This window comes from Drosophila pseudoobscura, chromosome X (assembly GCF_009870125.1).
Source record: "Drosophila pseudoobscura strain MV-25-SWS-2005 chromosome X, UCI_Dpse_MV25, whole genome shotgun sequence".
NCBI classification, from domain to species: Eukaryota; Metazoa; Arthropoda; class Insecta; order Diptera; family Drosophilidae; genus Drosophila; species Drosophila pseudoobscura.
In genome coordinates this window covers 45,683,601-45,706,461 of record NC_046683.1, presented here as the reverse complement: position 1 = coordinate 45,706,461, position 22,861 = coordinate 45,683,601, and the positions used below count along the sequence as shown (strand labels likewise).

General features: G+C 47.5%; 4 protein-coding genes and 1 long non-coding RNA gene across 12 annotated transcripts; 3 read left to right on the top strand and 2 right to left on the bottom strand.

The window, feature by feature from the left end:
* Positions 1-21: 21 nt before the first annotated feature.
* Positions 22-11,508, top strand: SCaMC (Short Calcium-binding Mitochondrial Carrier). Of its 7 annotated transcripts, none has more exons than XM_033384718.1 (9): positions 22-190; positions 908-1,610; positions 2,050-2,176; positions 2,256-2,343; positions 2,413-2,524; positions 8,788-8,862; positions 9,011-9,169; positions 9,235-9,808; positions 9,866-11,508. In XM_033384718.1, the coding sequence occupies exons 2-9, from the start codon at positions 1,122-1,124 to the stop codon at positions 10,099-10,101; spliced, it is 1,860 nt and encodes a 619-aa protein (XP_033240609.1). In that variant the 5' UTR covers positions 22-190; positions 908-1,121; the 3' UTR covers positions 10,102-11,508. The 7 variants fall into 7 exon arrangements, with proteins under 7 accessions (XP_033240609.1, XP_033240611.1, XP_033240608.1 ...); XM_033384720.1 differs by lacking the exon at positions 22-190 and adding an exon at positions 231-408 and having other exon boundaries at positions 8,788-8,856; XM_033384717.1 differs by lacking the exon at positions 22-190 and adding an exon at positions 231-408.
* Positions 4,501-5,645, bottom strand: LOC117185059 (uncharacterized). The gene is made up of 2 exons (XR_004470555.1): positions 5,464-5,645; positions 4,501-5,398 (listed from the first exon to the last, which is right to left on the bottom strand). It is a non-coding gene; the product is annotated as an uncharacterized lncRNA (long non-coding RNA).
* Positions 11,509-12,173: 665 nt separating the features above from the next.
* On the top strand, positions 12,174-14,777 carry Smyd4-2 (SET and MYND domain containing, class 4, member 2). Of its 2 annotated transcripts, XM_015187321.2 has the most exons (6): positions 12,174-12,310; positions 12,397-12,977; positions 13,035-13,377; positions 13,442-13,978; positions 14,053-14,274; positions 14,334-14,777. In XM_015187321.2, exons 2-6 carry the CDS (start codon positions 12,404-12,406, stop codon positions 14,641-14,643), a joined length of 1,986 nt encoding a protein of 661 aa, XP_015042807.2. In that variant the 5' UTR covers positions 12,174-12,310; positions 12,397-12,403; the 3' UTR covers positions 14,644-14,777. The 2 variants fall into 2 exon arrangements, with proteins under 2 accessions (XP_015042807.2, XP_001353391.2); XM_001353355.4 differs by having other exon boundaries at positions 12,175-12,977.
* An 86-nt stretch (positions 14,778-14,863) lies between these two features.
* LOC4813465 (RNA polymerase II-associated protein 1) lies at positions 14,864-20,734 on the top strand. The gene is made up of 13 exons (XM_001353353.4): positions 14,864-15,077; positions 15,148-15,443; positions 15,502-15,733; positions 15,804-16,227; positions 16,285-16,761; positions 16,825-17,140; positions 17,205-17,290; positions 18,152-18,389; positions 18,452-18,609; positions 18,667-19,204; positions 19,266-19,404; positions 19,468-19,880; positions 19,939-20,734. Exons 1-13 carry the CDS (start codon positions 14,951-14,953, stop codon positions 20,110-20,112), a joined length of 3,618 nt encoding a protein of 1,205 aa, XP_001353389.2. The 5' UTR covers positions 14,864-14,950; the 3' UTR covers positions 20,113-20,734.
* Positions 17,136-18,058, bottom strand: Obp69a (Odorant-binding protein 69a). The gene is made up of 5 exons (XM_001353354.4): positions 17,936-18,058; positions 17,803-17,881; positions 17,647-17,738; positions 17,467-17,569; positions 17,136-17,405 (listed from the first exon to the last, which is right to left on the bottom strand). The coding sequence occupies exons 1-5, from the start codon at positions 18,008-18,010 to the stop codon at positions 17,305-17,307; spliced, it is 450 nt and encodes a 149-aa protein (XP_001353390.2). The 5' UTR covers positions 18,011-18,058; the 3' UTR covers positions 17,136-17,304.
* Positions 20,735-22,861: the final 2,127 nt, after the last annotated feature.

Genomic DNA, 22,861 nt, shown 5'->3' with positions numbered 1-22,861 from the left:
ATTTTTAAAGTGAGACGGTATATTTTGATGAATTTCTGAGGGTCGGACGGTATATTTTAACGATAAATCCTGCCTTCGAGTTACAATTTCTTGGCCAAGCACTCACTTTCGTTTTATTTAAATTAAAAAGGCAACGATCGCCACACAAATTCCTATATATCCGCGGGCCCAGCAGCAGTGAACCAACGCGGTACGTAGAGAGCCTGTCGTCGTGGAATTCGCTTTGGGGTTCGCTTTCTTCTGCATATCCATATCCAGTTGAGTGAGTGTGCGTTTACATGCATGTGTGTGCGTTTGAATACGACGACTGCAGAATAAAAATTTGCCAATTTGGCAACAATTCGCGAAAAATTCTGTGAAATTTGAGTCATTGCCCAGCCGAAAAAACTGCCCAAAGGCGTGCATAAGGTGCGAGAAAATGCAATAAGGCTAGAAGGAAATTTCCCAAGGGAAATGGAGTAATAGAAAGTTCCAGTATTGCGTGGGCTCCCTCTTTCTCTCTCTGAAACCCGCTTTCTCTTCACTCACTTGTGGGACGGACATGTGCGTGCTTGTGTGCGTGTGCATGTGCGTGAGGCTGCCAATTTTTCAAGGCTTTCCGGAAATGCGTTGGCCTTCAAAATTAGCTCGACTCCTCAAAAAAATCAATGATTGCACGGCTCCTGTCTGCTGGCCAGCCCAGCTTTAATTATAACATTATAATGAGCACGCACACACACAACACAGTCCGCACTGCCATCTGCTGCCAAATGTGGATGACTTCATCTGCGGGGAAACGATTTTTCACACATGCAAATTTACCTTTCAGTTTATAGTGGGGTTTTCCACACGTAAACCTTCGCATTAGGTTAATTGCTTATTATATATGTATATGTATATATATATATATTTAAATGTTTATTTTCAGACCCACAGCTTGACTTAGCATACCCCAAGAGAAGACCAAAATGCGCCAGCCATAGGAGTAGGAGGAGCCCGCTATAGTTTGCAACGTATTTCAGCACCAAAAGCATACCAGGCCCTTAGACACCGAGACCCCGAGACTCCCAGAGGAGATCGAGACACGAGTTATCCGCCACAAAGCAAGTAACACTCTAAACAAGTACACACGAGTCTGGAGAATGGTCAGAAAGCAAGTTGGAATTGAAAACAGCGCATCCCTAGAAGTAAGTAAGCAGCAGTTGGAGCAGCAGCAGCAGCAGAAGCAGGAGCAGCCGCAGCCGGAACCAGGCCATCGAATTGACATTGACTTGACGCCGGATCCGCCGACCAATTTTGCACAACAGGCCCATGCCATCTACGCGCCACTGAAGCCATCGACCCTTGCCACCAGCTATGAGCACAGTGCGGCCCACAACTTCAATAGTCTGCAATATGCCCATCTTGCCACTATGCCCTACAACCTCCAGTCGGTGCCGCCGCCGGATACTGTCTCCAGCTCTGGCAACGGCATACCAATGGCCATCATGCCCACGGAAATACCAGCCGAGGACGAGGAGCGACTCGAGCGTATCTTCAATCAGTTGGACCGGGACGGCGACGGCAAGGTCGACATACACGATCTATCGGCGGCGCTGCACGAGTTTGGCCTGTCGAGCGTCTACGCGGAGGTGAGTGGTTGGTAGCAGGGGTGGCAGGGAGGGCCACTGCGGCATGCGGCAGTGTCTGCCAAGTGTCGCTGGGATTAACATAAATTGGCCACATGGGTGAGGGACAGTGCCCAGCCCCGGGCCTCGGAAATCTTTCAAATTGTAATGCTTTTGTTGCGGTATTCTATAGAGAACGGCGAAAGATCAATAATATGTGTCCTTGACAGCTGTACTGTCAAAAGCGTATGCGAATCTAATTTATACAGACTATTATTACGAGTAAATACATATGTATGCAACAATTCCCTGATTTGAGGAAGATGATAAAGCAAGATGCGATGCGACTGCTGAGATTTGTATGGTTTCCACGCGGCACGAAGCCTTTACGATAAGAAGCATTTGTTCTATTGATTTCTATCTAAGTAATTAACACGTTCCTAACGTTGCCTTACTCTTCCAGAAATTCATGCAGCAGTCGGACAAGAACCAAAGTGGCAACGTGGGCTTCGCTGAATTCCTGCACTATGTACGGGAGCACGAGAAGAACCTGTGTCTACAGTTCTCGCACCTAGATAGAAACCGTGATGGTGAGTTGGATGGCTTATTAGATTATTCTGTATACACATGTGTATCACGGATGATGTCATGGCATGGCGTTGATTGCAGGCAAAGTGGATTTGGAGGAGCTAATATCTGCTTTCAAGGACCTGGGCCTGGACATTGACGTGGACGAGGCTAGAAAACTGCTAACCAGGTGCGATATATAATATATATGCTCTGCATGTATTCCGTATATTGATGGTATCTCTCTCCCTGTTTGCAGAATGGACAAAGATGGCAGCCTTAACATAAGCTTTAACGAGTGGCGCGACTTTATGCTATTGGCTCCCTCTACGGACATACACGATCTGATCAAATTCTGGCGGCACTCTACTGTAAGTTTGGCAGGGACAGGAGCGCGCTCGAATCTCCTCCTAGTTAGTGTAGCTATTAGTGCAAGCCTTAACGTGTAGCGCTTAATTTTAATATCCTTTCCTGTCCCGTCCGGTGGGGGTTTGCCCAGAGGCCTCCGCCTCTGGGAAGGCTCTCACTATCATCGGCGCTTGTTCCGTCTCAGACATTGTAGTTGTTTAACGTTTCGTATTTTAAACTAATTGTCCAATTTTACAATCTTATACCCTCGTTTCGTTACCATGCGTTACCATATCGAAAAACAAACAAAAAAACACTCCACATAATCTCGTACATACGCTCTAAACTGCCTCTGTAGTACCTCCACACTTACAACTCCTGACTAACTGAGGAAGATCTGAAGGTACATATCGTCAAAACTATGATTCTAAGATTACCATTACTATTGTTGTAGTCCTCACGTAGTTCGAGGGTGCCCATATGCCCATACGCCCATACGCCCACACGCCCATACACTGCCACAACCACAACGCAACACATCCATCCTCTCCACCAGCGAAGGCTTATCATTCGGTATAGATCATCCTAGTCCCCATAGAACATTCATCTGCATGACTATGTACTGACTATTGTATGCATTCCACATTCTACATTCGAAAATAATGAATCCATATCCAGATCCAGATCCAGAGCGGAAGCGATGGCTCCGTGTTGGTCCTTGCATGACAAAAGCTTTCGCTCTGGCCTGACGCAAGAGTTTTGTATATATTTCATCATCTCATCTGATTCAAATCGGTATACAAACTACCTTATCAAATACGTACTGTTTAATAATGTTTTAAATGAGAGGCCCGTCCGGGGTTGGGCCGCCCGCTTACGTTCCTTACAGATCTCTTTCCCGCCCGCTTATCGGGATGATTATGGTCGGTTAAAAATCACATTTCATTGTTTTCGAGTGTGGTGCGGGTTGTGGGCAGGTGACGATGCTAGCGCCTGCTTTGTTGTCTGCATAATCATTCTGTTTACATGCGGACAGCTCCAGCAATTGATATCAATTCCACTCAAATTTGACAGTCACTTGGCCTGCCTGGCCCCTGGCCCCTGGCCGCCTCTGCAGCTCTTCCCAGAAAGAACAAGCAGATCTTCCCCAGCGAAACAGCTTTCAAATTTCAGATTATTGCTCTTCGACATTTTTCGCGATTGTGGCAGACCAGACCTGAATCTTAAGGTCAACCGGCTGGAGCCACTCCAGGGGCCCCGGCTGGCCGTTTGGTTGTCAAGCTGATTCTGTCGTAGTAGCCGGTTCTTGGCCTCTGACGTACCTCAGGCGGCTACTGACTGCAGATTGCTAGGTTCTAATTTTTAGCCAGGCCCAAACGTGAGAGTAAACCTCTACTTAAACGTAGCCTGCGCACAAAGTGGGGTTCCAAATGAGTTGCCTTTGTAATTAGGCTGCCTTTCATGCCATGATTGATTGGTCAAATGGCCAAATGGCTCAATCGCATCCAGATTGAACGCATTCCGGCGCTGATAAGACCTTTACATGTTTCCTCTGTCGTCAGTTGCACAAACACAATATTTATTATTACGAATTAAGCGAATTCTCGAATTTTTGCTTTAATCAAAGTCCGCCGATGCTCCAGTCCAGTCCAGTTTGGAAACTGTTGACTGGCTTCGAAACTGAGAGGTCCCATAACTAGTGATAACCTGTCCGTCCGCACGTTCTGGGAGTCATCAAACAGAACTGGAAACGGATCGCCGCGACGTTCGGTGAAGTGTACTCGTACGTATAGTATTCTATAAACAAGCTTTTCTCGGTAACGGAGCGGCAGTCCTAAAGTTTCTACAAACAATGCCTCAAAATTACGAAGAAATTACCGTTGAAAAGACCCGCAAAGCCTTGACTCATTGTTATATGATATTCCTAGAGTTAAATTGCAAACGATTGCGGTGCTATGACTTGGCCTGGCCCCTGCATTCGCAAGCTCATTGTATGTTAGGGGTAAGATGCATGACAGACTCCAATGGGACGTTTTGCGACACGCCCCTGTCATGCAATGGGCTCTGCTATTGTATATTTAAGCTGTCGAATGCCGTGCCTAAATTGTGGTTCATCGTTTCCTTTGAGACAGTGCCAATTTGGACCAGAAATTGGATCGTTAAATGTCCAATAGTGGCACGGCAGTGGCCTTGAGGAAGGGGCCATAAATTCATTGAAACTAGTTAAGGTATTAGGCATTGCGGCGGGGCTGTGCTGGGCTGCAGTCGCCACTTGAAAAATGGGTGTGTCTGGAGGTTTCCTCGAGTCCTCATTGCTGCTTATCTCCAACGATAGAAGCGTGTGCTTTCCAATGATAAGGGTAAATCGAGGTTGTTTTGCGGATTTAGAATTTGTTTTCTGTTGACGACGCTCCAAAATATTCCCGGGGACCTTTGGGACTGCTCTCTGGAATTGGCCTTATCAAATCCAAGCTCCTAGCTCCTGACGTATGCAGGTGTTACAATGGTGGCTGTAAATGTTCCACGTCCAAGTCCCAAGATCACCTATGGCGCAGCAGCCGAATGGAGCGTCATCCCCCAGCCAGACAGCCAGTCACACGCTTGTCATGTGGCTATCAGACCCTTGGTATTCACCGAAGTCGGCCAAAACCGGTTCCACACGCGAAAATTCAGTTTGAGATAAAGTCACGCAACCTGTAATCAAAAGCTGCCAAATAACTGTCAAACCGTCTTGCCCATTGACTGGAGCTATTGTTTATTACGAGTAGCTCTCTCCAAATACCTGCTGTTCGTAGCCGTCGAGGGTGCATTGTACAAGGGATGTACATATGTAACTGGGATTCCTGGCGGGGCCATTCGGATCTATTCCCATATGATATTTCATAGAGGATTCTGGCCTAATTGTCAAAATTCCATTCAGTTGAGTAAATCAAAAATCCTCCCAAAAATCGAAGCGACTTACCCCTACGATATTTGGGGTTTCGACTCTTTTCTTTTTGTTTTGGGTACTGTCTGGCTGTCGCCATCCACTAATCAAATGTTTTCCCAATCATTGTTTTCTAATAACATTCTAACTGTCGGGAAGCCTCCCAATGCTGGAGGGCAGCATCAGAGGGGGAGATGGTGGCTCACAACCCCACACGCGCAACCCACTAATAAAGCGATGGGCGGCCGCAGAGTGAGGCAGAGAGCGAGAGAGAGGTAGGGCAAAAAGCACAGAGCCGCAAGAGTGAGCGCCTGCACCGACGACAAAAAAATCGCGAAGCTTCGGCGGCGGTGCGATCGTCGCAGTGCTCTCAGTCTTTTTTCGTTTGGCTCGCGTGAAGGTTGTGCGCGCATTGTATCACTCGGCCCCCTATCGAACGCCACCGAGCTGGAGTGTAGTTATATAATTGAGCCTGAACGAGAGACTGCTTTGTTCTCTTTCGCGACAGCTGTGGAACAATCTTAATTTAATCTAACGCTTCGAGCAAAGTCTAGCCTCCTCATCTGTGCGCGGCTAGAGTGGCGAGGAAAATCATAAGAGAGCTGCATATTTTTTTTGAATTGCTCCGAGTGAAAGTTTGCTCACAGTGAAAGCCACATTCCGGACACTATAAAGCGGAAGTGAAGCGGAACTGTAATACAGCTTACAGCACGCATTGCAGCATTTGGGATTCAAGGAACCCCCGAAAACAGTGTTGTGAAGTGACACACACAGAATAACAAAATGATACGGAATAGCACATATCACTACAATTTGCCTGTCGATTACCACAACATACAGCAGATGGCAGTCGCTGGCGACATGATGGAGGATTTCGTAGTCATATTCCGTGACATGATGGGACGGGTAGGTGTCTCTAATAGACCACTTAGCTTCTTCAGATGATACTCCACATCACCGCCATCTCGAAAGCCCTGGGCTGTGGTCCCCCGTTGCTTGTGCAACGGAAGCTGACTCATTTCGCTTTTATCTTATCGTTTTGCTGGTTTTTCCCGCGAAGTTCAAAAGAGCGTCGCGTCCCACTTGCCGCGAAGTACCCCATAGAGTGGCAGCACTTGGCGTTCCATTCAAGATCATTTGTAACGGTGCTGCACCCTGTGCACCTTACACAATTCGTTGTGCGTCTCGGATTTGATTTGGGTTTTCAGTTACATTGCACCATGAACCATGCGGGGCGCATGGCAACAAGCCGCCAAAATACGACGGCGCTTGATATGAAACCGGTTTATGTCTGCCTTTTGATCGCGTCGATCGACGACATACTTCACTCACACACACACACACACACACGCACGCGCCCGCCTAAGATTTGCGCTGCGCGTGGCTCTCCCGCACCACTTCTCTCTCTTTTTCTATCGCTTCAGTGTGTGTGTGTGTGTGTGCGTCTGCGCGTCTGCTTGTTGCCAGGCGCCTAAAATCGTCATGGCTTTTGCTCTCTGCATAACTTTGTGCATGTATTTGTGTGCGTTTGTGTGTCAGGCGTGTATGTGTGGGGTGCTGACTCAGTGCCCCTCCTTGACCTCCTGCCCACATGCCTCATATGCCGTGCCCTGCTGTGTGTGGTCAGGCCCGGCCCGGCCCCCGCGTCAAATGGTGACGTCAAATGCGTAAACACTTTTCTCGCTTTTTATAAACTTGTTGATTGAACGTGCTCTTACATTGTTGTTTACCCTCGCTGCTGACGTCCGCATCTCCGTCTGGACGTCTGGCCGTCGGCCGTCTGCCTTCGGCGGAGGGGAAAAACACTTTGGAGATGGAAATAACGTCGGGCAAATTCCATAACCGGAACAGAGTCTGAGTCAACGTCCAAACGCTCGGTCAACGCCATCCATTCCAATGGGGGGAGGGCATTCCAAGTCCAAGGCGGGCTCCCTTGGCACCGTTTACCTTCTGGTCTTGGATTGGTGCTGGCCATGGGATCGATCGCGCTGGATCGATCGGACTGGCCTTGGTGGAGTTGGTCAAGCGATCAGGCCTACAGCCCATTGTCTGATCCGATGCAAGCCATTGAATAGCTCCACTAATCGAATCGTTTAATAACCCGATTTGGCCGCCTCTGCAGCAGTCCTTTGACAGTCAATTCCACTTCCACGTATGTGAGCCAAAATCGAGGCAGCATTTTAAAAATAGATTATTTTGTATAAAGAAAAGAAGCTTTTTTTGCAGTCATGTGCCTCGCTCTAGACATATGTATGTACATATGTTTGTATGGTATATATAAAATAATTATCTATAAAAATTCGGAAATAATAAATTCCAACAGGCATGACAATCCACAACAATTTTGTTAATTCTCATTGGCTTCTATCACTCATTTATACCACAACACAACAGATATATCGGAGCAAAGATCAACAATTTACCCGTGATATTCTGTTAAATATATGTACTACACATATTATACACTTTAACCCTGACAGATCGGCTGTTATTTGCATGTTTGTCTTTTATCCAAGCATGGTGTGTGATTTGTTTTGATTGTACTCTGTTCTGTTCGCTTAGTTAAATATCATAATTGACTTCAGTGCCATCATCCATCACGGTCAAAGGGAAATGACTTTTTTGATTTTCACCTTGAAAATTGCCCCCCCCTTCCCACACTCGCAGACGGCCTGGAATCGTCTTCCAAGAACCCCATTCTGGCCAATCATCAATCGGACTTTTCCATTCGTTTCCGTTTGTTGTTTGTCCCGTACCGTCCCGCTCCGTCCGAGAGCTTTCGGAATCACAAGACCTGATAATTGGGTTTCAGTTCTGCGGTTTCGCAGTTTCGCGGTTATCATGCTCAGACAGCTTTTATTTGTTGTTTTCTTGAGCAGCTTATCAACTAATAATTCGTTTTGAATCGCAAAAGAAAGCCAAAAGCTATGCAAACATGTAGAAAATGTTCCTTATTTCATTCCCTGGTTTAGCACATTTTACACAAATTACACAACAAATTGGCAGGGCGGACCAGTGGGGCAGGGCAGCCACACGTTAGGGGAAAGCAGAAATCGCGAAAATTAGGTATATATAGTGGAGGCACGACTGGGATACACAAATATACTCGTACATACCCGTACATATGTATGTATGCACCACCGATGCAAACCAATGTGAATGATATAACCTTTGTTGCCGCTAGTATTGCATTTGCTTCTCGCTTCCGTAATTCTCTTAATGTTGTGTGGCACTGCCTTTGCTTCTGCTACTGCTTCTGTTTCTGCTTTCGCTTCTGGTGGCTTGGAGAGGCAAAAGTACTGTTGTCGATGCTAGTTCTGATTGAAGCGAAAACCAATATAAACTGGAGCTAACTTTCAGGCAGACTGGAGGGGGCAGGAATGGCTGCAATCGCCATCGATCATGTATCAAGAAAAGGAAGCACCACGGGTACGGGTACGGGTACGGGCCAGAGACCCAGCACAACCTCTCTTAAAGTAGACTAGAAAGTCATTCCATTCATCGTAGCTTTTCAAATGTACTGAATATGGACTCTCTTATTCGGCTTCGAAGTGACCTAAGATGTTCTTTTTGATCCTTGCAGTACCTCGACATTGGCGAGGATATGAATGTACCTGATGACTTCACACAAAAGGAGATGCAGACGGGCCTCTGGTGGCGACACCTTGTGGCTGGTGGCATTGCCGGTGGAGTGTCGCGAACGTGCACAGCGCCTCTGGACAGAATCAAGGTCTACCTTCAGGTGAGTCTTGCAACCCCGCAGACGTGGCCTCGACCCAAGATATCTAAATGTGCATCTTCCTGCAGGTCCAAACGACAAAAATGGGAATCTCAGAGTGTGCACAAATCATGTTGAACGAGGGCGGATCGCGGAGCATGTGGCGCGGCAATGGCATCAATGTCCTCAAGATTGCACCGGAAACGGCGCTCAAGTTTGCGGCGTACGAGCAAATGAAGCGACTGATTCGTGGCGAGGACGCCAGCAGGCAGATGAGCATTGTGGAGCGCTTCTATGCCGGTGCTGCGGCAGGCGGCATTTCTCAGACCATCATATATCCCATGGAAGTATTAAAGACCCGGCTGGCGCTTCGGAAGACTGGACAGTACGCGGGCATAGCCGATGCCGCGGCCAAGATCTACAAGAACGAGGGTGCGCGCAGTTTCTACCGCGGCTATGTGCCCAACATACTGGGCATCCTGCCCTATGCTGGCATAGATCTGGCCGTCTACGAGACTCTGAAGAGACGTTACATTGCCAGCCACGACAACAACGAGCAGCCCAGCTTCCTGGTACTCCTGGCCTGCGGCAGCACATCGAGCGCGCTGGGACAGCTCTGCTCGTACCCGCTGGCCCTCGTGCGAACACGGCTACAGGCACAAGGTAAGCACCATTGTCTTTTTGTTAATAGCGAGTGGTCCTAACTGTTCTTGTCCGCAGCCGCCGAAACAATTACCAACCAGAAACGGAAGACGCTGATTCCCCTGAAGAGCAGCGATGCGCACAGTGGCGAGGAGACGATGACCGGCTTGTTCCGCAAGATTGTGCGGCAGGAGGGTCTGACGGGGTTGTATCGAGGAATAACGCCAAACTTCCTCAAAGTCCTGCCTGCCGTCTCCATCAGCTATGTCGTCTACGAATACTCGAGTCGGGCGCTGGGTATCAAGATGTCGTGAGGTGCTTTCCTCCTATCTCGTTTCGATGAGGTTAACTGTCGGTGCTTACTGGCTACGGCTGTGGCTGTGGCTGTGGCTGTGGCTGCGGTCGTCTGCAGTGCGGATAGTGCTGCTGTCACGGGCTGCCACCGCCACGGGCACTGTGCTCCGTTTTGTATAGTAGTAGTGATAGGGTTAAGTAAGGCAAGGCGGCCGCCACTCGCTCTCTGCTCCATCTCTCCACCGGAGATGGACTATCTGCTGCTTTCCTTAAGTTTAAACCGGCCTCTTCCATGAACTGTAGGTGTATCCTTTAAATATATAGTTGAATTAGATTGGTTTTTTTTTTTTTCTTAAAATATTATAAATAAGTGATACTATGGCTAATTTATTTATAAATACGTGAAGAGAATGTTGAAAATATGCCCAGGCGATTCCCCCATTTCGAAGGCTATGCCGTTGTAACTATTAAGCTCTAATTTATTTAAATTTGTACGTAGGCTATGCGGAACAATCCCTCAGAAAAAAAAACAGAAAACAAGAGAAGACAAGAAAAGAAAACATACCAAAAACAAAACCAGCTACGAAGGAGAACAGAAAAGGACTAAAACTAGGCCTATGTCCGCCCCTAAAATGTTGTCTATAAGGTTTTAGTAGGGGGCAAGCGCAATAGCAGAGTGGCATGGTCGTCGGCTGAATGTGACGGGGGAAATCAAATGAAATCAATGGATATTTTTTGGCAGCGTCTAGGCTTGTACACAAAAGACATTAAAACTATGATGTACTCGTTTTTCGCTTAGACTAAACAATACACAAAATAATAAGGAACACTTAACGTTTACAATGTGATGATAATAGTATAGTTGATAATATACATATATACATACATATAAACAAACATACATATACCTACCAACGATACCGACATATGCGCTTTGGAGCTGTCGCGGCTGACATTTTGTAGCATTTTATTTGTTAAGTTTAGTAACACTTTCTCTTAGATCGTATTGCAAAAGAAAATGAAGCCAACGAGATTAATTGTGACTAAAGCTAACAAACAAATGAAAACAACATCCACAATCTAATTTATTTATATATCATGCGAACACAAAAAAAATCCCAAACCCCAAACCCCGACCACAATCCTAAGTTCTTTTTTTTATAATTTTAGAAAGAAATGATATATATATGTAATGATTTTGAATTTAAAAGTATATTATATGTATGATTTGTACCGTACACCTAATTAGCCAATTGAATTTTTGTACCATCTTTTAGTGAAAATATCAAGTAACGATTTTTCATTTCCCAACCATCGCATTCTTCTATATCTCAATCATTTTAAAACTGAAATTTATCATGGAATATCACGCAAAACACACACATTTTTCAATCCAAATAAATACAATAAACTAAACTGAAAACGTACGCACATGATTTCTTTATAATTTGACACAAGTTTCGCTTCTTTCGGTTCTACAGGATTTACTTTACGGATTGCTCTAGTCTGACATTCGATATCTTCCTTTGACAATGACACAAATGCATCCATAAACAGGTGGTACAAGTTGAAACACTACTATACAATATTGTCCACATTACTACTATCTCTACTCTACTCTACGCTACGTTACTCTACGAAAAGGTCTTTCCAATTAGGTATGTGTATGGGAGTGGAGTCCACATACAATATATGATAGTCCAGGAGACAATTTCAATATTTCATTGAAGCTATACTTGAATTAATGTTTTCCCGGCGAAAAAGTATACTTATAATATTTAAATTACGAAATATACATATATAACTATAACTATTCTGATATACATATTGTTATATTTTTGTACGTTTAGCTAATTTTTAAATACATTATTTAATGTGATTTATAAGCCCAATTCAAGTTACAAATAAAAACGAAATTAATATTATTCAGTGTGTGTATTTCTAGTAGGTAAAAATTCCCCAATGCTGAGGACTCAGAACACCTTCCTAGATCTCATTTCAGATCCATCCTGAGATCAACAATTGGATATGATATCTACGAACTGGAACAAGTTCGAACAATCGCTGAGAGAACTTAACGGATGCGACTAGCACTGGTTCACAATTTAATCCGTCGCGAGTATTTATAACGCGGCGAACTGAGCGATCGGATCGGGGGGCTATTTTTGGAGGGCCACCAACCGTCCGCCAGCTGTTTTCAATACTCAGGCAGCAGCAGCAGCGGAAAAAGTGAGCAGGAAACGCGGATGAGTAGAATTTTCACCCGACGCCGAACAGAAACTTGAATTGTATTCCATTTTACATAATTTACGGAGAAATACGATGGAGTACGATCCGACATACCAGAAGATATGCTCCACGCGCACCGTCCAGTCGGAGAAGAAGGGGTTCTTCAACGATTTCTGTGGCGATGTGAGGGAGACATGTGGCGACAAGTGGCTGAAGAACTACTTTGGAAAACTGAAGTCGAACGCGGCCCGTGTGCTCTCCATATTCAGTGATCGCGAGGTGTGCGATCCGGTGCTCGGTGTACTGGAGCACGTCCAGCCGGTTTACAAGCTGAAGGACGCTCTGTTCTCCTTCCAAAGGCGAGCCCAGGCGGACAAGTACTATCTGTTGAGCTGCAGCACGAATGAGGCGGATGAGCGCAGGGAGCTCCTCCAGCAGGCATTGCTGGCCGCCAATCTGGCCGTGATGCGTGCTCCCCAACGGAATGTGAGTCCCACCATTGACGATGGACTCACCCTTGCCCTGGCCTACCGATCGCGTGCATCCATCCTGATTGGCCTGGGGGAGGGCGAACCGGCTCTCAGCGACCTCAAGCTGGCCACCAATTTCGGTCTGGAGTTGAAGGGAAGCGTCGACTACTACTGCAAGATGGCCAAGGCCTATGCGGGTGAGTGGGGCAACAAGGTATCCTCTTGGCGAAATTTTCATACTTCCTCTTTGGCAGTAATGGGAGAGAGTGCTCGGGCTGAAATCTCCTTGAAGATAGCCGAAAAACTGGCTGGCTCCGACACCACCCACATTTCGATATGCCGCAAAGAAATCGCTGGGATAAAGCCTGTCCAGAAGGAGCCATCCACGGAGAAGGTGCCGCAGCTGGCCCACGGGGAAAACCCGGAACTGAGCGGCGCCGCCAATGTCGTGAAGCTCGTGGAGACCAAGGAGAAGGGCCGCTTCGTTGTGGCCAGCGAGTGCCTGAAGACAGGAGATGTGGTGCTGTGCGAGAATCCTGTGGCGGCTTGCCTGATTCCCAGCTTCTTTGGCACCCACTGTCACCACTGCTTCAAGCGGTAAGTGCTCCGATCGTCGGCTCTTCGGTGCCACTGACTGAGGCACCTCCCTCTTCCTTCGTAGGTTGCACACTCCCGTGGCATGTCTGCATTGCTCCGGGATTGCCTTCTGCTCTGCCCAGTGCATGGGCGAGGCCTGCGAGAGCTACCATCGCTTCGAGTGCGAGTTCATGGATCTGCTCATTGGCTCCGGCATGTCCATTCTTTGCTTCATTGCACTGCGCATCTTCACACAGGCCGCCAGCGTGGACGATGGCCTGGCCACGGCCAATCTGCTCTTTGAGAACTTGTGCTCGCACGAGGATGTGCGTCAGGCGGAGGACTACCTGCAGCGCTCTCTGATGGCCGGGTTCCTGATGCGCATCCTGCAGAAGGCGCAGTACTTTGGCCAGCGCAAAACCGAGGGCGTCAATCCGACAGCCGTTGAGCTGCAGGTGGCCACCGCCCTGCTGGGCCTGCTTCAGGTGCTGCAGTACAACGCGCACGAGATCTACCAGACCCAGGTGACGGACGAGCATCGGTTCGAAGGCAGCAAGACGGTGCATGTGGGCGCAGGTCTCTACGGCACTGGCTCCTACTTCAACCACGAATGCTGGCCAAGGTAAGAGGAGTGCTGGATCCGCCGGAACGCACTCTGCTCTTATGCACTCCTTTTCCCATTCCCATTCCCTGCAGCGTCGCCAGCTATTTTGTGGGCAAGAAGCTGGTGCTGGCGGCCACCAAGCCGCATCGTCCGAACGAAGTGGTCGCCGTCAACTATGGCCCCATCTTCACGTACACCAATCTCAAGGAGCGCCAGAGGTCTCTTCGTGGCAGATACTCCTTCAGCTGCAGCTGCATGGCCTGCCAGGAGAACTGGCCGCTGCTCCAGAAGCTGGACAAGCAGGTGCGCTTCTGGTAAGTATATTTGCGGATCGGAACTCCAAAGTTTACGATACTTATTACGATACTTAAAGGTGCACTTCGGCCAACTGTGTGAATCTGTTGAAGTTCCCAAAGGACTTGGCCAAGGATGTGCGCTGTCCTCGCTGTCGCAAGAATATCTCCCTGAAGGAGAGCGTCTCCCGGCTGATCAAAATCGAAGAGCTATACAGGGAAGCGGCCCAGGCGATGCAGGCGCAGAAGACTGGTGAGGCCATTGAGCTCTTCAAGGAGGGGATCGATCTGTTCTTCCAAATAGCTGCGCTGCCCCACAAGGACACTCTGGTGGCTCAGCACTCGCTGACCAAGTGTGCGGCGAATACGGGCACCACCTTTAAGAAGTAGGGGCTGCTCCCCCAGCATTAAGATGGAAAATAATCATTGACTTGCATATGTATTTATATGTATTAATTATTACATTTTTTCTACCTACCACTCTGCTAATTGCCGGTAATTAAAAGTAAATTTTTAAATAATAACAGTGTTTTCGATTAATTGCTTGAACTCTTACCGCTCAATTTCGCTGCAACCCTGCACCAGCTGTTTCCACTTTTTCGCTGTTCCGGTGCAGCCCTGAGCCAGCTGTTCAGCGGCCACTTGTGCAGCCCTGATGTTGCGTTTGTTTTGAAATTTCGCTTGTCTGAAATTTAAAATGTTTAAAAAACTTAAGCCGGGTGAAAGCGAGGAGGATGTTCTCCGCATGGCAGCCGACTTCCAGGCGGAGCGACAGAAAAATCCAAGTTTTCAGCCAGCAGCGGCGTTTGTACGTATGGAAAAGAGTAAGTGACTATTATTCTCTTATTTTGTTTATGCCTGATGGCATGTGAATTTACATGATGTTTTCTGTAGTTCCAAAGAAGTCCATGTTTGCACAGAAGCGAGAGCAGGCGAAGCTAGGTCGTATATCCTCCACCAATGAGCAAGGAGCACAGGAGCCCAAATTGACCGTAAAAAAATCAGTGACTGCTGCAACGAGCAATGAGGGCTTTCCTTCGACCAAGGTACTGTTCGATGAAATCCATGAGAACATGCTGGGAGATGTGCGAGGCAGCAAAGTAAATCCCAGCATGATGGGCGCCGTGCTTGGCGAGATAGTGGAAAGAGCCGAAGGTGCACAGCGTCCCCCAATCCGACATTCCAATCAGGTAAGGCGGAACCTGAAGCGGGGTTTTCCAAATGTAATAACTTTCGTACACCTCACAGCCAGCCACCAACAGGCCTACCAGCATTTTCGCCAAACAGCTTTTGGAAGGAGGCGCAAAAACTGTTGAGGAATCGCAAACGAAATTAATTTCAAAGGCACCGACCGAACGTAGTGCCATTGTAAGAGATGCGAAACTGGCAAAGGAACTACATGACGAAAACATGGCTCTTCTCAGTCAAATGAGCGAAGAGGAAATTTTAGCCGAGCGTCAAAGATTGCAGGCCACGTTGGGTAAGGCAACTGATGGCCACTGTTTTTTATTATTTAGCTATTAATATGACTTGCAAAACCCCAATTACAGATCCGGCATTGCTTGCATTGCTGTCCAAAAATCGTGGAACCAAAAGCCCTTTGGTTGCGAGCGAGCCATCTCCAAAGCCCATCGAGCCCACGCCACAGCCTCAACAGCCGATTTCATCGTTGGTCGACTCCAACCCAGCACATGCGCTCTTGCTGCAAAGTGACGAAGACAAATGGCTTAATTTCAATCTTGTGGAAGAGCACAAGCTGGCCTGGATGCGCGATATACCAGCCAAGATGAGCCAGCTCAAGCCGGGACAGCAGTTCGATGCGCGCTTTGATTGGAAGGGTGTTCTACTGCCGCACACGCTCAAGAACCCAGACCAGGACCGTTCCGTTCCAGTGGACGAGCGCGAGCTGTATTTGCACGGCGAGGAAGCTGAACGGCCGGGGTACACGCTGCAGGAGCTGTTTCGGCTGGCTCGGTAGGTGCGGTGTGGCTTGGGCACAGAGCTTTCCTAATTTTCCCATTTAATTGACAGCTCGACTGTGTTACAACAAAGAATATCGTCATTTGGTGCCATCGCGGGTATCTTCAGCATCTACAATCAGGGCTTCTATGACCAGGTGCTCACGCTCCCGGTCTCAAAAATGTTCTTCCTACTGCGCTTTGGCCTCGATGAAAATGTGGCCGCGCAGCTTGAGGTAGTAAGCAGGGCATTGGCCTGCTTGTTCTACAACGAAACGGACGAGGTGCTGCTCGACTATATCCACGACAATCCCTACTGCCATTGGCAGCCAACGCTTCAGGTCGTGAGCAATTACAGCGACTCGGACTCCGATCCGACATCCATTGCCTTTCTGCAGCGTTACATGAAACTGTTGACCAGCAGTCCCTCTGTGCGAGCCGATGTCGCTGAGGATGAGACGGAGAGTCGCATGTCCATGGATGACTTTCAGCTGGCCGAGACAGACCTCATGGATTGTCTGCTCCGAACGAATATATTGCAGCGGATTACGTGAGCCTTAGTATTTGTGATTAATTTTAAAGAATTAATTATAATCTTTTTGCGTAATCACAGCTTCATCTTGAGTTCAATGCGTCCTGACAACAGCACCGTGGACTCCTGTCTGAAGCTGCTCATACGAATCGCTCGCACAAGTATAAAGGTTGCACGGCAGTTGGCAAACGAAAGCCATCTCTTAGATGTTATATTAACCCACTTTCTGCCCTCTGGGTCGTCGTCGAGCGTCGCGTTCTACGGCCAGCCCCAGCCACTCTGCCTAAAGCTTATTCGAATACTGATCTGCCAGCACTTGGACATAGCCAAGAGCCTTTCAAAGGGCGTTCTGATCGAGCGGCTGAAAGAGTACTTGTTTCTACGCGACAGTGTTGGGGTTTGTAGCAGATCTTTTATTGGGTTATTGGTATACATGATTAAGACTCTCTCTCGTTTTTCAGGGAAAAATGGTACGCGTTCAGGTCGAGTCACTGCGCATCCTGCGCTGTTTGCTCCTTCTGGGGATTGTGGATCGCGACCTCTACAGGTGTGTGAGAACTTCTATTGCATTGAATTCATTATCTGCTCCGTGATGAAATCTTTGTTCACACTGAGATAGCACTTGACGGTTAGAAAAGCCGTGTCGCAGCCATCAATTCCCTCTGCAAACGATGGGGATCTATAGGGCCTCCCAAGAAAGGAAACCTATATGCTAATACATACTTTGGGTGCCGCAGTTGCCAACAAGTGCGTTGATCTCGGGGTGAATCTCTTCAGGCAAGACTTCGATCAGAGACTCCAATTGCATTACGTTGTGGCTGTCGATCTGTGGAGAACAGAATTTGAGTCTCTCGCCTTTAATTAAATCTTTCTCTCCAGTCACATCCTAACATGTCAACGCACCAGTCCTAACATGTCAAACATGCAGTGCAGAAAGCATTTGAAGGCCGGATCATCGGGCAATACCTGGTCTTTCTTCGCCTGGAGCATTCGTTCTGAAATTCTCGATGATTATTATTAGCTACATCATTGAAATATTGTAAATTGATATACGCTCACCTGCGGATGCTCCTGTCTGTTTAATGCAGCGATCCTTAAGCTTTCCTACTTGCTTTTTCATCGTCGGCGAGAGCTCAAACTATTTCGGCAGGACTTGAGCTTGTTTACCAACTGATTGAACAGAAATACTCACGGCTTGGCTCGGAGCCAGCGAATCGTAGGCGATGAGCACGGCCAGAAAAAGGCAAACATTCCTGGAGGAGGTCATTGTGTCGATATAAATTTCCTGACTTGACTGAGGCTGCTCTTCAAGTAAAGCCCTCTTATATAGCCATCTGGGGGAATGTGTGGTGTCTAATAGCTACTATTATTGAGTGGCACTTCATCTATGTTTAAATCGTTGTTACAGACAGTTCCTGCCCGCCCTGCGCCAAATGGTGGACTGGCACTGCAATCACAGTATTTTCGATGGAGTGGGCGGATCGGTGCTGATACGACAGCACGCAGCGGCCCTTCTCGTGGCAATTGTGGGCGCCGGCGAGAGCGGAGCCTGTGACGTGGATGGGCAGAAGCTGCTGGCAGGGCCACTACACAACTGCTGTTGCAGCTGGATGCACTCTGCCTCGCGCATTGATTCTATCAAGGATGTGAGTGCGCCCCAAATCGAATAGCTTTCTCCAATACCCTATAGCATTTGGCATCTCTTTAGTTCACCCAACTCACGCTATTGAGTGCTGTGTTGTATGTCGTTTCTTGGTTCTGCCGCCACGGGTATTTGGGAACGACGGCCTTTCAGCCATTTCTACGCAGCGTTCTTCCACAGTTTGTGCGCTCACCCAGCCTCGTTGCATGTGTGCGCGACCTAAGGTGAGTTGATTGGGGGGCATCACCTATTTCATCACCCATTTAATTACTATTTTCCAGCAAGGGCTCTGTTGTTCTGCGACGCCCCGTCGATCGGCGCAATATCCATCCAGCGTTGCCGAATGTGGGCGCAGTATTGATGCATGACTGTGGACCCCAGCTGATTGTCAGCGACACGTATCCGGTGCATCTGTTGAGCGGCATCTGGGCTTTGCGCGACCTGTCGCTGGAGTCTGGGGAGAGGCCATTGTTCGAGGCGCTTTTGCAACCGTCGGTGCTGGAGCCAGTTGCCGAGTATCTGCGTCAATTGAGCTCGGGACTGAACCGCATCCTGGCCACCAACTTCTTTGCACGGAGCGAGCTGAGGTTCGTTCATCAGCTGCTCGTCACAGATGGACTAGAGACCTACTTGGATCGCACGCAGTTGCTGCAGCTGGTCTACAACTATCTGTGCTGCCTCTCCACAGCCCATGCGACACAGATCAAGAGCACATTCGAGCGCTTTATCTTCAATGGGAAGTACGTGGAGTTGGACGCGGCGTGCTTGAAGCTGTTGCAACAGACCTGCATGGAAATGATTTACCCGCACGTGATAGCTGTAAGATTGCCAACTACTTCACTTATTTCTGATTCACTAACCATTCCCTTTCGACAAGTAGGACAACTCTGAGCCCTCACTGTCGCTGTGCTACACGCAGGCACCCATCCTGCCGGCTGATTGGCCATTCTTTCAGATGCGTCTTATACTCGGCAACTACTTGCAGAATGTACAACAGCAGCCAGCGGCAATATTTTCAGGTGAAGCAAACGTTAAGTTAATCTCTCTTTGAGGACATCGAATCAATCCTTTTTCTCTTACAGAACAGCAAGTGGTGCGCATGACCCTTATGTTTGTGCGGCAACTGGAGAAGGAAGGCTTGCAGATTGTTTCCCCGCTGGAAAAGCTTATGTATCTGATGATTGCCTTTATGGGTCCCGACTCGCAGTTCTTGGAGCCAGATCTGCATCAGCTGCTGCACGGTTACCTAAAGGACTTCTACGCCCAGAATGCTACGCTTCACTTTGATTTCGATGCCGAGTTCGTGAATAAGGCCAGATTCGAGCCACTCTACTATCTGTTTGTGGAGCACTTCGCAGCGGCCAGCTACGGCGATGAGCTGTTCAGTTCGCTGGTGCTGCTGCCTTTGGCCCAGAAGTACGACAACAAGTGGCGACGGCGACTCTGGTCCGAGCATGTGCAGGTCATGCGCTTTCTCAACTGCGACCCAGATCTGGTAGGTTCTTGGAAAAACGCAATTTAAAAGGTTCATCGACTGCAATTCTTCTTTGCAGTTAATCGGTGGACTTTCTGCTTATCTGGAACCGGTGGAGGAGGAGCCATCTCTGGTGCAGTTGTATGGCGATGCCCTAGAGCGTAGCCTGGTTCGTCCTGGCAGCATTGCTTATCGAATAGCACAACACCACTTCAACCACTCGCAGGTGGTGCAGAAGACCAAATTGTTTTGATTATCTCAAAATTAATTAGGCATGTACCTCTTGGACTCTTGGGCGATAAAGCTATGTCATGGCGGGGTGCAAAGCAGTCTAAATGTGACAATAGTCTATTTAAAGCCGAACCGATTCCGAACTATCTCTGTTGCCGGTTAAAGTTCCCTATCATATCTGACCGAAATAGAACCTACTTATATTAAGCTGCTCAGGAAGACCCTCGAGATTGATATGCACGTGATTTGTCTCAATGGCCCGACTGGAGTGCCGTGCTTGGCCAACGAACACACAATAGGTATAGATATAAACGTATGAGTAAGCCATAGTTTCCTGTCGCTTCTAAAATGAGAGTAGAGTCAGGAGCAGGGTTCAGTTGTGTAACCATTGTGCGAATGCCTAGTTTAATTGCAATGTCCGTAATCTGCTTGTGGCAGCCTGACTGCTGCAGAGCATTTTGCTATCGGCCTCAATTAATTAACATCACTTGACTTATTGACACATGGGCCAAGCCAAGACTTGCTGTTGGCTTGCCGTTGACTTGCCGTTGGCCTGCCCTGCCCTACCCTGTCCTGCCCTGACTGCTGATAAAATATATGTAATTAAAACGAGCACAATTGAGGGGCCACTGCTAATTAAATTATTTGATCTGTGATGTGGTGCATGTGTGTGTGTGTGTGTGTGTTTTCTTTTTGTTTATTCTTGTTCCTCTCTGTATGCTCTTAGAAGTGTATCAGCCACCCACATCATGCCATTCCATGCTACTCCATGCCTACTATGCCATGGCAAATGTAAAGAAGTCATCCGACTTTCGCTGTGACACATGGCGTATGCGCAACGCGGGGCCACGCACAACGACTTGCTTCTTTTTCTCGTGTCCAAACAGACATTGAGTCATGAGTCTCCCGGCCATCCAAGCGCACGGCCGCACAGCGCGAGAGGTGCCAGCAGACGATGTTAGATGCTTAGGTGTTTAGATGTTAATTGCTTTCAAATGGACGTTAATCATTTGATAAGTCCACGCTGCCCGACGTGATGGTAAATATTTGCAGAGGCCTCATAAATTAACCAGTGCCAAGCGCTGTTGAAGTAACGACAATAAAAATTAAATATCGATCGCCCGCAAACTATTTTTAGGCGGCAGTGTGCGCAATCTATTTACCTGGACTTGATTGCCCCATTAAAAACTTAAAAAACCTGATATTGGAGGAGGTGGTGCATTAAACACCAACTTCAGGGTGAATTAAATTTCTTATCAATTCGTTTTCGTTTTGCATACCCTTGGCATGACGGTGTTTTTTACTTTTTCATACTATCATGATGATGGTAAATGAAGAAAATGGGTTTACCAATAAATGCATTTACAAATTAATAAATTAATCTTTTGGGAAACAAATGTTAAAATTCGGCTTTCAGAATCTATAGCGCCAAAAATATTACATTAGCAAAGAGAAAGGGTGTACATAGTTCGTCGCAACGAACTTGGATTTGCCTTGACTTTTGTTTAATTTTGATTTTTGAGTCAGTAGAAATTTTTTGTGCAGCGTTCGCCTTAAATTGATTTCGTGGGAATTCTTTATGGACAGTGCCACGAGGGGAAAGCCAAACGGTTTATTATTTGTCAATATTAAATATTTATCGAATTTATACATGCAACAAAATCAATATTGGAAGGGGAGAACATTATTGTTTGATAAGGAATCGAGGTCTCTCCGCTAGTTACACTCTGCCTAGCCTCCAGCTTGTGGGCCCTCGGGCGGCTGGGCTGGGGTGCATATCCGCAGTCGGCTCTTATCGTTGATAAAAAATATTCAGAATGCCAGATAGCAAAGTCCCAATTTACCGAAGGTCCCCACAATATGACTGCCAGCTATAATATTGTCTTCTATCGGCGATCGCAGCGCCAAATATTTGCATTGCCTGCACCTGACGTGGCGGCGGCAGGGCGTGAGTGCACAGGAACCGGTTTGTTTTCGATGGGTGCGCTTCCAGCTGTGGTCTTCGACTGCCGGCTCCTTGATTAAAATTGTATCCCCCGGCAACAACAGGGACCACAATGGACATATTTACACACAATTCGACAATGCGTGTATTCGGAGCTGAAAACAGCCGGCTGTTGTTTGCACTCGGTTGTGTTCAGAAAACCCTGTTTGTCATGTTTGAAAAATGACTTTTCAAAGTGTCTGTCGACGGTCTGAAATTTCTTAAGTTGATTATCGATTAGCGATTATCCTTGTATACAGCTGCGCTAGGATACTTTCCTTCAAACTCTTGAATGATGGTTTTTTGATAGCCCAGAACATTGGTTTGTCCTTTAACTCTATTAGAATGTTGTTTTTTTTTCGTTATTTATTGTTTCCTATTCAGTATGTCTGTACCATGTACATATCTCAATGTTGGGAAGCCCTCGCTAGGGTACAAAACTAACCCCCTCGGAAAACATGCTGAGTCGGCACCGCAAGGGTGGGGAGGGAGGCGAGGCAGACCATGCATGTATCATTCGCACCACTGATAGGAGGAGACACATACAGTATGGTATGTACATACTGTACATATAGCCCTCGGGGCCCTATACAATACCGCATTCAACTCGAACTCCAACTCCAACTCCAGCACCCATGACCATGTGCATGAAGTGGAATTTTTTAGAGCACGTTTCGGCAATTTCGAATCGATCACGTCATACGTTCGTACGCGTACGAGTGTGTGTACAACGGGTCGTGTCGTTCTGTTATGCTTTGCCGAAGAGTCATCGTGTGTTTGTTCGCCG

What these genes read in the sequence shown, in the direction of transcription:
- SCaMC (XM_033384718.1), top strand. Translation starts at nt 1,122, where the DNA reads ATGGTCAGAAAGCAAGTTGGAATTGAAAACAGCGCATCCCTAGAAGTA. An exon ending in GCTAGAAAACTGCTAACCAG is followed by an intron (nt 2,344 to 2,412) that starts GTGCGATATATA and finishes CCCTGTTTGCAG; the next exon opens with AATGGACAAAGATGGCAGCC. An exon ending in AGGAAGCACCACGGGTACGG is followed by an intron (nt 8,863 to 9,010) that starts GTACGGGTACGG and finishes TGATCCTTGCAG; the next exon opens with TACCTCGACATTGGCGAGGA.
- Smyd4-2 (XM_015187321.2), top strand. Translation starts at nt 12,404, where the DNA reads ATGGAGTACGATCCGACATACCAGAAGATATGCTCCACGCGCACCGTC. An exon ending in TGTCACCACTGCTTCAAGCG is followed by an intron (nt 13,378 to 13,441) that starts GTAAGTGCTCCG and finishes CTTCCTTCGTAG; the next exon opens with GTTGCACACTCCCGTGGCAT. An exon ending in AACCACGAATGCTGGCCAAG is followed by an intron (nt 13,979 to 14,052) that starts GTAAGAGGAGTG and finishes CATTCCCTGCAG; the next exon opens with CGTCGCCAGCTATTTTGTGG.
- LOC4813465 (XM_001353353.4), top strand. Translation starts at nt 14,951, where the DNA reads ATGTTTAAAAAACTTAAGCCGGGTGAAAGCGAGGAGGATGTTCTCCGC. An exon ending in GTGGATCGCGACCTCTACAG is followed by an intron (nt 17,291 to 18,151) that starts GTGTGTGAGAAC and finishes TCGTTGTTACAG; the next exon opens with ACAGTTCCTGCCCGCCCTGC. An exon ending in GCATGTGTGCGCGACCTAAG is followed by an intron (nt 18,610 to 18,666) that starts GTGAGTTGATTG and finishes ACTATTTTCCAG; the next exon opens with CAAGGGCTCTGTTGTTCTGC.
- Obp69a (XM_001353354.4), bottom strand. Translation starts at nt 18,010, where the DNA reads ATGACCTCCTCCAGGAATGTTTGCCTTTTTCTGGCCGTGCTCATCGCC. An exon ending in ACAGACAGGAGCATCCGCAG is followed by an intron (nt 17,739 to 17,802) that starts GTGAGCGTATAT and finishes CGAGAATTTCAG; the next exon opens with AACGAATGCTCCAGGCGAAG. An exon ending in TGTTTGACATGTTAGGACTG is followed by an intron (nt 17,570 to 17,646) that starts GTGCGTTGACAT and finishes TGTTCTCCACAG; the next exon opens with ATCGACAGCCACAACGTAAT.